The sequence below is a fragment of the Eurosta solidaginis genome, chromosome 3, assembly GCF_040869045.1.
Source record: "Eurosta solidaginis isolate ZX-2024a chromosome 3, ASM4086904v1, whole genome shotgun sequence".
In the NCBI taxonomy this organism is placed as follows: domain Eukaryota; kingdom Metazoa; phylum Arthropoda; class Insecta; order Diptera; family Tephritidae; genus Eurosta; species Eurosta solidaginis.
In genome coordinates this window covers 59,404,955-59,417,375 of record NC_090321.1, presented here as the reverse complement: position 1 = coordinate 59,417,375, position 12,421 = coordinate 59,404,955, and the positions used below count along the sequence as shown (strand labels likewise).

At 34.7% G+C, this 12,421-nt stretch overlaps 1 protein-coding gene across 1 annotated transcript in view; it reads left to right on the top strand.

The window, feature by feature from the left end:
* Positions 1-12,421, top strand: part of so (sine oculis) — a 178,468-nt gene that overhangs the window by 66,100 nt on the left and 99,947 nt on the right. The window contains exon 6 of the mRNA XM_067771886.1: positions 5,277-5,332. Coding sequence (XP_067627987.1) covers positions 5,277-5,332 — 56 coding nt within the window. The remainder of the gene's footprint in view (positions 1-5,276; positions 5,333-12,421) is intronic.

The window sequence follows — 12,421 nt, the reverse complement described above, 5'->3', positions numbered from 1 at the left end:
ATTTCATTCTGATCTGTTTATTTTCGTTTGTCTTATATTTTTTAGTTCGTAGGTACATGAGCAGGTATTCTCAAAATGGATGTTTTTATATGTGTATGTGCGGTGTGTTCATTCAGAATAGAGGGTGGTTTTTACTGATTGAATTGTGTGGCTTACTGAGGCAGGTAGAAGTTAGTAATTCTAGTCGTTTGACTTTCTTTGTTTGTTTGTTGCTTTGGTGTATTTATTGTTTTGTGTTCATTTGTTGTTGTGTATTCATCTGTTGTACCTGTGTTATTTCTGTTGTACCTGTGTTATTACTTTCTTTTAAACAAGTTTTAAAGGCTCAAATATTGTATCAGGAATTGCGTTTATCTGTTAGTTTATTTTTCTACCGTCGAATGTTTTTTGTTTGTAGATTTCCATGTTTTTCAGTACGTTCAGACGTCGGCCCTTTGCTTGTACGTGAAAGACCTTTTCTGTTTTACTGAGGCTTGTTGGGGAACAGTCATTTTCGAACATGTGAGTCGCGAAGTTGAACTCCTGGTATGATGTTTGAATTCCATGTTTTTGTTGTAATCTCTAATCTGTTCTCTGAACCTCGTAAATTTGTTGGCCTACGCAGGAAATCCTCTGACTTAGTGTTAGTTCTTAGTTTTCGCCATAAATTGTTCGATGTTTTGAACGCTGTGTTAATGTTGTATTTTTTAAAAAACATCGCCAATTTATATGTTGCTTTTTCCGTATTTGTCATAGTCGTCCATGTGTTATTATTTTAGTTTTCATTATTTCTTTTTGGTTCTCCAAGCGTCCTCCTGAGCTTACTGTTATTTCAAGCCTATGTACCAAATGACTTAATGCTGCACTTGTATGCTGTTGGGGGTGATTCGAGGTAGAATGTATTATTGTTTCGGTGGCCGTTAGCTTTCTTTATATGTCGTAGTTAAATCTATTGGCAACTTTATCAATATTTATCGTGAGGGCTAGATAGTCCGTCTTGTTCAGTTTCCAGTACTAGCTATTGTTGTTGTGGTTGTAGCGATAAGGGCACTCCCCCGAAGGCCTTGAGGAACGTTATCTATGTTGATGGTCCTTTGCCGGATGCAGATACGTTCCGGTAACAAGCACCAATAAGGCAATAGCCCGACCATGTCGCGAAAGATTTAGTATGACCACATAAAACCTTCTAGGCCATCCCGCCCTCCCACTTCCTACATCCGGGAACTTGGCGTTGCCAGAGCTTCGGCTGTTAAAGAAATAGGATACGCCACGGGTAGGTGAAGTTGATAATAGGGTTGCGCTATACAACCCCTTCAATCGATTTGGTATTTTAACCCGCTAGGGTACCAGTACTAGCTCTTCGTTATTAGTAGTCCAAACGCATATTATGTCATCCACGTATCTAGCGTTAAATGACACTCCCAATTTCGACTTCAGTTCCTGTATGTACTTTTCTTGCAGGTTTTACAAGAACACTTCCATAAGATGGCTGATGTAGGACTTCCCATTCCAAGACCGTTTGTTTGTCTATATCTTTTCCAGTTGAATTGAAAATTGTTTAGACGTAAAGTGGTTCTTAGCGTGTTCGTGATTCGCATACTGACTTCTACCTGCCTCAGTCAACCACACAAATCGATCAGTAAAAACCACCCTCGGTTCTCAATGGACTCACAGCACATGCAAATACACACACACAAACATCCATTTAAACAATACTTGCTCATTTACCTACGAACTATAAATATAAGAAAAACGAAAACAACAGCTCAGAACGAAAATTGACACTGATGATGGCACAACGCCGAGACCGGATTTTCTCGAAATTAAATTTGACAAGGGATAACGGAAAATCGTTCCAATATACCTACATACATACATCAGTAATAAAAAGCTTAAAATCAGCAGTAAACTTTGCTAGTTTTAAAAATAAAGTAAGAGTATTCACCTCGTACCCACGGAATGCTTGCCTTCAACTATTAGCGCAGGTTTCAAACTAAAGAAACATTTTCAAAATTTTCAATGTCAAAACAACCATCACAAACAAAATGAAAATACTTAAAAATCTGCATGTGGTTATTTTTGTATGCCTTTTTATACCTTTCATGAAAATGAAGTGGTATATTAACTTTGTCACGAATCTCAAAATTGTAAGTCCTTAAGGAAAAAGAGATAGACCCCCCAATAAGTATACCCAAATGATTAAGATGAAGAGCTGAGTTGATTTAGCCATGTTCGTCTGTCTGTTTGCCGGCAAATTAGTCCCTCAATTTTTTAAAATATCTTGATAAAATTTGGTGAGCTGGTATATTTAGGTGTACCTTTAGACATTTGTCGGAACCGGCCGGATCGGACTACTATAGCATATATCCCCCATACAACCGATTTTTCTGAAAAGGGGATTGTTGTGATATCATCCTCAATTTATCAGATTTAAGCTTCGAACTTCACCACGTGCTTTCGTATAGAAAGCATTGTAGTCTGAAAAAGTGTTATAGATGGGGGGTATATATAGTATGTATCCCATACAACCGTTTGTTCAGATAGGAAACTTTTCGTAATTTCTGCCCCATTTTAATAGCTATAACCTTCAAATTTCACCATATACTTTCGTATATAGCAAATATTGTTGCCTGAAAAATTCGAAGAGATCGGTCGTATATATAGCATATATCCCCTACAACCGATTGTTCAGATAAGAAACTCACAACAATTTCTACATCATTTTAACAGCTACAAGCTTTAACTTTCTTCAAATGCTTACGTATATGGGCGTTGCTCCGCGAACTCTCAGTTTTACTAACCCAAAATTTTGGAAAAAAATATTCGATTTTCAAATATTTTCAATAATTTTTCTATGAGTTTTTATAGCTAAAAAACATTCCCAAAGTGGACGAGCTACAGCTATTAATTTCTGTTCTTGATACTGAAACTTACCACGGTTGTGCCATTACAGGCGTGCCACAGTTGTGACATTTTGAAAATAAATTGCTCATTTAAAAAAGCTAGTATGACTCGTAAGATTTTCCGTAAAATTTTAAGGTTATGTCAGCAAACTTTAAAGAAAAATGGTACAATAGACGGTACTTAACTTAAAACTACAAAGATACAAGTACCACGGTTGTGACACGATTTTTGATAAGTACCTTTTTTCCAGTTCTTCAGTGTTTAAAAATTGATATCAGTTATTTTAAGACTGCAACCATTAACATAGAAATATGTGGGGACACTCGTTGATCAAAATTCACACTCACATGTAACATACCAGTGTGCAATAAAGCAGTACCAACCTAAAGATTTGAATAACATTTTTTACTCAAAAACTTATGGACACTTTTCAAAATCAAATTACAAAGCGGAAACAGAAATGTTATCATTAAAACAACATTTAGTATTGCAGATTAAGTAAAGTATTTAATATAATGACAGCCTATTACTCGTGTAATTAAAGATTAAAAAAGTTACCACCTAAAATGTTGTGAAAAATGTGGTTGTGGACATGCCACGGTTGTAAAATTTGTAGGGTATTATGAACTGTAACTTTATAAAACTGATGACCAGTCAATAAAATGCAACATGAAACTTTAAAATAAACATAATTTTAACTCAATTACATAATTTAATTCATAGAAAATGCTTTAATATATTTCAAATTTCGAAAAGACACAAAACTGTAAGCTCACGGAGAATCAATCACCCATATAGCATATATTGTTGTCTGAAAAAATTATAGAAATCGGTGGTGTATATGTATATTATATACCCCATCTAAACTGTAATTTCTGCCCCCTTTTTAATGGCTAGAAGTTTAAAATTTCATCAAATACTTACGTTTACGTCATATATTGTTGAGATAAGTGGTTCATGGTTGTAGCTATTTCATTCAGTCCACGGAAAACGTGAAGCTTTGCATCCTCACACAAAGTACCTATCTTTATACCCAGCTGTACTTGTACACAGGGTATTATAACTTTGATTGGATAACGGTTGGTTGTACAGGTATAAAGGAATCGAGATATATATAGACTTCCATATATCAAAATCATCAGTATCGAAAAAAATTTGATTGAGCCATGTCCGTCCGTCCGCCCGTCCGCCCGTCCGTCTGTCCGTTAACACGATAACTTGAGTAAATATTGGGATATCTTCACCAAATTTCGTACACGAGCTCACCTGGACCCAGAATAGATTGGTATTGAAAATGAGCGAAATCGGATTATAACCACGCCCACTTTTTATATATATGACATTTTGAAAAACACAAAAAACCTGATTATTTAGTAAAAAATACACCTAGAATGTTGAAATTTGACGTGTGGACTGACATTGAGACTCTTAAAAAAAAATTTTAAAAATTTTGTAAAATGGGCGTGGCACGGCCCACTTGTAATAAATTTAATTTTACAAATATTATTAATCATAAATCAAAAATCGTTAACCTATCGCAACAAAATTCGGCAGAGAGGTTGCCTTTACTATAAGGAATGCTTTGAAGAAAAATTAACGGAATCGTTTAAGGACCACGCCCACTTTTATATAAAAGATTTTTAAAAGGGTCGTGGATGAATAAATAAGCCATATCTTTGCAAAAAAGAGCTTTATATCAATGTTATTTCATTTCCGAAGTGGATTTATAACAATAAATAGGAAAAACTTCAAATTTTAAAAAATGGGCGTGACACCGCCCCTTTTATGACTAAGCAATTTTCTATGTTTCGGGAGCCATAACTCGAAGAAAAAATTGTTCAGAATAGAACCATATATATATATGTATTATTGCGCAGCCTTGTAACACTATTAAGCACACAAAACAACAATAGCATTTCAAGTGTACAGCTGGGTATGTAATGTTCGGTTTCACTCGAACTTAGACTTCCTTACTTGTTTTATTTATATTTATCTTAAAAATCGCTTAGGTATGTAGATCTGTTCACTATATGTATATTTCATATCTTATACAGACGATTATTCATGAAAGGTATGAAGTCGTCGGCACAGCCGAAGACAGTCCCGTCCTTACTTGCTTTTGTATGATATTTTCAAAACATGCTTAATTTATCAATTTCAACAAATAAATGTGTGGTCTGTTTTTCGCTTGAATGCAGCTAATTAAGTTATAGATTGTAAGAAATTTCATTAATCACTTTGCTGGCCTAATTTAATAAGCATACAAAAATTAAAAAAAAAATGCCTGCTACATATTAAGAAAATAATAATTTTTATATACTTGCAGCGTATTTTATGTAAATATTAGAACAACACATACCCATTTATAAAACTTTTTTGTTTTTGTTTTTCAGGTCTCTAATTGGTTCAAGAATCGCAGACAAAGAGATCGAGCAGCTGAGCACAAAGAGTAAGTGATAAAATATAGATATGTAGAATATATGTATGTATGGAAAAAATAAAAAAATATGTATTTATTTTTAATGAAGATTTAAAAAAAAACAGCTTGTGGTCACACCCACACGTGCTGCTTAAAGTGCGGGGAAAATTAAAAAAAAATTCAACATTCCACACAGCTCTCTTTCGCGCGCATTTATTTATTTAACAACATTGTAGCAAAATTTCAAAAAGAAATATTATAGCTAATTACTTTGGTGTGAAATGCAACCATGAATGTGACAAATGAATGCTGATGCATTTTACATTTTAACAAAACCAATAACAACAAAAACAGATTTAAAAAAGTATTTAAATATTTTTCACTAAAATAAATAACCATATAATTAGTGTCAGGGTTGTGAAAATATGTAAGAGTCACATTTACAAATGAAATGCTTTTGAGAAGAAAAATAAGAAGGCAAAAAAAAAAAAACGCATGGAAAATTCGCTCACAAGATCATGTTTGCAGCTTTAGATCTGTGGGATAAAATCGCACGACCTTGGCCATAGCAATGTCGAAAACACATGAACAAACAGAAAAATACAAAAACATAAGCAAATAGTTAACTACAGTGACTCGAATAATTAAATAAGCAAAGCAACTAAGTTTTTTTCCCCGCCTTATGTCAGATTGCCGGTCAGCCTTACGTGCCTTGCAGTCCTACGCAACTACTTCTAAGCTAGTGTATGAATGCATTGGAGTCCTAAATTATTTGGGAACTAAAAACAAGGTTTTGTTATGATTGGTTCCTTGACATGAGGTACATGAAGGTAATGAACAGGAAGTGTACCTAACCAAGTAGGTGGTCCAGAGCCTTTCTGTGGCCTCAGAAAGACGCACACCATACGTAATTGGGAAAAAAACAGTTCAGGCAACACTGGATTGAGTGCACAGGGCAAAGTCAGGCCAAATTGTTTCTACTCCAAGCAACCAAAGTATTAGCCAAACTCATTAATGTAAGCAGAAAGGACCTATGAACACTCACTACTGGACACTGTAGTCTACGATATTAACTTAGTAAGGTACATAAATCGATCCGATAAACAAATCTTTGAAATGCCAGTTCACATTCTTTGCGAATGCGTCGCTTTAGCAAGGCAGAGACCCTTCCATTTAGGTGGCAAGACTCTGAATTCCTTTATGATATGGAGTAAAAAGCCTGAAGAGATGCTTAAATACTGCAACGAATTTAGGGAATATTCTGCTTATTTGCAACCTTTGTGCTAACGTTCGAATCGCTAAGCTGTTGAATAAATCACTCCAACATTCTGTATTGCCAAATGGTCTTTATTAAACTTTGTTGGGAGTAGTACAATTATACTTCAATATCACGTACTTCACAATAGCGTGTTTTAATCAAACTGATTCGTTATTACACAGCTTGCGCTGCTTTTATACTCTCGGTTTCCTTGTTCACCCATTTCTCCTAAGGTCTAGTAATTTCGCGAGCTTTATGCTTGGTTACCAGCTTTATAAATGTATATTTGTAGTTTGTAGCCATATGCGTGTGTATGTGTGAGTAACTACTTCGGCTGATGACTACATATTTGTACGTGTGAGATACCTCTCCGTCGCTTTCTACATAAGAGTGGCTGCTTTATTGTTGTGTGCATCTATTTAGTAGCAGCTTAGTGATGCTAATATTCGTCACAATACATTAAAGACCCCCACGTACAGCAATAGGCTAAAAGGTCTAGCACAGTCGATTTAAATAAAGGTTGCAGTGCATTTAACTTAAAGTTTTTGACTTAGCTTTGCACATAATTCGAAAAAAATAATTGTTAGTTTTTAATTAAATAAATTTTTTTTTAAATGAAAGTGAAATTTTTTTAAGTTTAAGTAAAAATAATTTAAAAAGCCTTGATTTTTTTTTTAAATCTTAAAACCTTTAATATTTTTTTTGTCTTTATAAAATTTAAAAGCGAGCATAGCTTTTTATTTAAATTTTTTTAAATAAAAAAATATATATAAAATTAAAAATCTCTAAACTTTCCCCAGAAACAACCTAAAAGTTGAATACTAAAACAAATACACTTTTCAAATTTTCTTTGAAAAACAGAATTACTTTTATAAGCAACAAATTTTTAAAAAATTATCAAAAGTACAACTTTTCTCCGTTAATCTGTTAAATGTCAGCGTTAACATGAAAAAGAGAACTTTTAATAAAAATAATTTATTAACATTTTGCTACTTTAAATTTTTGACCAAATTAAAATAAATTATTTCTTTATAGAATTAAATTTTGGTTAGGCTTTTTGACCAATGTATATTAGATGCAAAATAAAAACTTTATTTCATCTTTCTACCCGACGTTTCGCTAGGCTCTCTAGCTTCTTCAGAGGGACATCTTTCAAAATGTATGTATATCGTATTCAGAGGGACATCTTTCAAAATGTATGTATATCGTGCTTTATATGAAGATGAATAGTCCCTCGGACACCCTAACACAAAGGGGCGGCTTGTCTAAATATTCTGTGCTTTGCTGATGGGCAGCTGCTGTAACCTAACCCATCTCAACCTAGAGCACACTTCATCTTCATATAAAACACGATATACATACATTTTGAAAGATGTCCCCCTGAAGAAGCTAGAGAGACTAGCGAAACGTCGGGTATAAAGATGAAATAAAGTTTTATTTTGCATCTAATATACATTGGTCAAAAAGCCTAACCAAAATTTAATTCTATAAAGAAATTTACCGGAAAAATGCATTATTATTTATTTTTAATTTTAAAGAGTTCGCATTTTTTTAGTACATGAAAGTAAGAATATTTTTAAAAATTTCAATTATTTTTTTATTCCTCTACTAAATTCATAAGGATTCAATTTTAAAAAGCGAATTAAAATTAAAAAAATAAATTATCTGTATTCAATTAGCGAGACATGCTTAAAGGGCTTTATACAATTGTGTTTGTTATTGATATTATAGAAAAACAAGTAAGGAAGTCTAAGTTCGGGTGAAATCGCATATTACATACCCAGCTGTACACTTGAAATGCTGTTGTTGTTTGTTTTGCGTGCTTAATAGTGTTACAAGGCTGCGTAATAATACATATACATATGGTTCTATTCTGAACTAATTTTTCTTCGAGTTATGGCGAAAATTGCTTAGTCATAAAAGGGGCGGTGCCACGCCCATTTTTTTTTAATTTGAAGTTTTACCTATTTTTGTTATAAATCCACTTGGGGAAATAAAATACCATTGATATAAAGCTTTTTGCAAATTTGCTTATTTTATTCGTCCACGACCCTTTTAAAAATCTTTTATATAAAAGTGGGCGTGGGCCTTAGCCGATTTCGTTAATTTTTCTTCAAAGCATTCCTTATAGTAAAGGCAACCTCTCTGCCGAATTTTGTTACGAGAGGTTTAACGATTTTTGATTTATGATAAATAATATTTGTAAAATACATTTTATCACAAGTGGGCGGTGCCACGCCCATTTTAAAAAATTTTTCAAATTTTTATCAAGAGTCTCAATATCAGTCCACACATCAAATTTCAACATTCTATGTGTATTATTTACTAAATAATAAAGTTTTTTGTGTTTTTCAAAATGTCATATATATAAAAAGTGGGCGTGGTTATCATCCGATTTCGCTCATTTTCAATACCAATATATTCTGGTTCCAGATAAGCTCGTGTACCAAATTTGATGAAGATATCTCAATGTTTACTCAAGTTATCTTGTTAACGGACAGACGGACAGACGGATGGACATGCCTCAATCAATTTTCTTTGCATTCCAGAACACTTCTTCACGAAGTACTGTGTGAGATATTGCCTTAATCGTTGCCTGACTATCAATATATATATTGACGCGACTGCAGCTTAAGCACGCTTCCTCCAGAATTTCTGCTGCTTTCTTCACGGATATAATTTCTGCCTGAAAGACGCTGTAGTAATCTGACAGCCCGTAAGATTTACTTATTTCTAGAATTTCTAGATTTTGATATATGGAAGTCTATATATATTTCTATTCCTTTATACCTGTACAACCAACCGTTATCCAATCAAAGTTATAATACCCTGTGTACAAGTACAGCTGGGTATAATAAAAATTTAATTTTTTTAATTGAGAGCAAAAATGTGCTAAGAGTTTAAAAAAATTAAAAACAAACTTTTATCGCTTTCATAAATTGTATTTATGCAAATGCAATTATTTTAGTCACTGTACTTATTTAGTGTACGATAACATACGCTCCCCTCCTCTTCATCCTACCTTGCTGATGCACATGAAATTATACATTTTCATGAATTTGAGACAAAACAGCTTTTTGGACAAGAACAAACACTAAAATGACAACAACAACAAATATTAATTATAACAAGCAAACAAGCAGAAGAAATACATGAGAAATCTGCGCTATTGGCGATTGTCAGTCAGCTGTTCTTGTTCATGTCAAAATTGTTGGACTGCAGAACAACAAAAAATAACAAAATAAAGGACACATTCTTTTTTTACAAATATTTATTTAATTTAAAAATTGAATTGTTTTTTTTTATAAAATAATTTGTTGGCAAAGAGAGGCCACACATTTTTCAGCTGCTTTTCACAAAAAGTAATGAAATTTAAATTCCCAACTTAAGTACATTGGAAAAATAATAATGTTATGACAAGAAATGTCACAGTTGGCTTAAATTGCCAAGAATAGTGTATTTTTAAGTTTCTAATGTTTAAAATAAATTAGCAATTATTTTTAGTACAAAATATTTCATAGTGTTGGTACGAATATTCGATGTTATTGTTATCGAATCTTGTAGTTTTCAATCGATAGTCTTATAACGGCATTTCCTTAGGTTATTACACATTTCATTGACCTTAATATAAAGTGGAATTCCTCAGATATAAAATAGTGTCACTAATTTCATAATTCTTGATCATTTGTTAACGGTTCGTATCAGTGAATTGTCAAATAAATTCCGTATAATTTTTTTCTTATTTGTCTTGTAAAATTAAGAGCTGCAACAACAATGTAATAAAACTCCCCCAGCAGGTTAGGGAAATTAAAAATACCCAAATAATTTGAGGGGTTGTGTAGCGCCACCCCTTTCAAAGGGTTGCCAGCGCAATTTATAGCTTATCCAACCCAATTATCAACCTCACCTACACGTGACGAATCCTGTGTCTTTACCAGTCGAGGCTCTGGCGACCCTAAGTTCCTCATGGAAGTAAGGGGTGGGGGCGAGATGACCTAGAAGGTTCAATGTGGTCATAACAAATAGTTCCCGAGATGGTCGGGCTTGTTCCTTGATGGTGCTTGTTACCGTAACGTACCGGATCTATATCCGGCAAAGGGCCATAAACATCAATTACACTCTTCAAAGCCTTTGCTACAACAACGACGTAACAAAACCAATAAAGACCATAAGAAATACAACGAGATCATGAATAAGGATAACATTAAAATAAATATTCTGGATGAAAGAGAGGAAGTTGTGTGGAATAAAAACAGCTGAACTATGAAGAAAAACTAAATATTTTTCTCCAAGTACCTTCTATCCTGTTGTTGTTGTTGTTGCAGGGCTTCGCCCCATCCAATAGGTGCGATCACTCACAAATTGTCATCAATATCCTCTAATGGAAATCCGAAGAAACTTGCCAAGAGACATGGATGTTAGAGGAGTTGGTTCCACATTGCAATTGGAAAGATATCGCGACCCATCGTATGCTAGGCATACAATACCTCTGTCGGGCCTGATTCCGGACAAGTAAGAGTTTAATCTGTAATAGTATCCTGAACAAAATTGAGCTAGAGTGAAGCGCGTCTCCGTGGTTAGTTTCTTCAGCTGCAAGCTTAGAGTATTTGTCTTTGAGAACGCGGTCCACCGGGCATTCGGCGGCATAGTAATTTGCCGATATTCCAGAGATGTATCTGAGGGTCTTTTTGTGCTTCTTTTCTTCATATGGCTGACTTATTAAGTGCCAAATTTCTTCAGAGTGCTTACGGACTTCTTCCATACCTGGGCAGAGTCTAGGCCTCTTCAATCAAGTGTCTGTTGGTATGCCGACGTTTCTGGGTATTCAACATATGCTGTTTATTCAGCATTTCATTTCTCTCCTGAGTATTCTTGCTTCTCTGTATTGATGATGTTTAGATGACATAAAAGAGACTCGTAGCATACAAGTGTGTAGCCAATTATATCATAAGTAACTAGAAGCCTGCAAGGGACTTGGTGATTTTGTTACGGCTCTGAACTTTGGGAACAATTGCGGCTGCATTCTCGCTAAAACGTTTGTCCTGATCGAACGTCATACCTATTGCTTTTGGGTGAGGGAACGCCGGTAGCGAAATGCAATCGACGTCATGGCACCTTAACATTACACTTTGTTTATCCCACAGTGCCAGCTCTGCTTGCAAAAAGAAATACAATGGGGATATTCGTTAATTTTACAGCAAAACTCATCAATGGAAGGGCTAGGACCTGTAGCTATTATCGTGCAGTCATCGGCGTAGGACACTATTGCAACTCCTTTTGGTGGGGAAGGGAGCTTTGATATGTTAACATTGAACAAAATTGGGGATAGGACATCAACCTACATCACCCCTTGTTGATTTATTCTGGATTTTGATGTTACGTTCCGGAACTACCGACCACACCGATAGTTTGCAGTCCACCTAACCAATTACTGTTTACCAAGAGTGAAGGGGCCTTTGTTGTATTTGAAAAAGGTTGGTTTTACCAGCTTCAACTTCTAACCAAGCGCTCACAAATTGATATATGTCGAGAGGGTCAGATAGGCTAGTTTAGTTGGGTTAGGTTAGCTTAAAGTAGACCATTGTGGCGCGTTGTGATACCACGAAGTAGCCCTTGTTTCCCTTCTGTAGATCGTGGTTCATACACTCATGAAGCTTAACCAGCGCGTTTGCTTAATGTAGTACATAATATCGTTTATATCTGCGGATTCTTGCTCCGCAAGGCACTCCAAAAAGTGTCTGTGGAGATCTGGTATTCAACAGTACGATACAACGGCATCGATAACGCTCTACGCTTTCTATCTCTTCCTTGTCCCTGCAGCTGCGGCAGAAGTCATTTGTCTATATGTCCATATGAGCCCC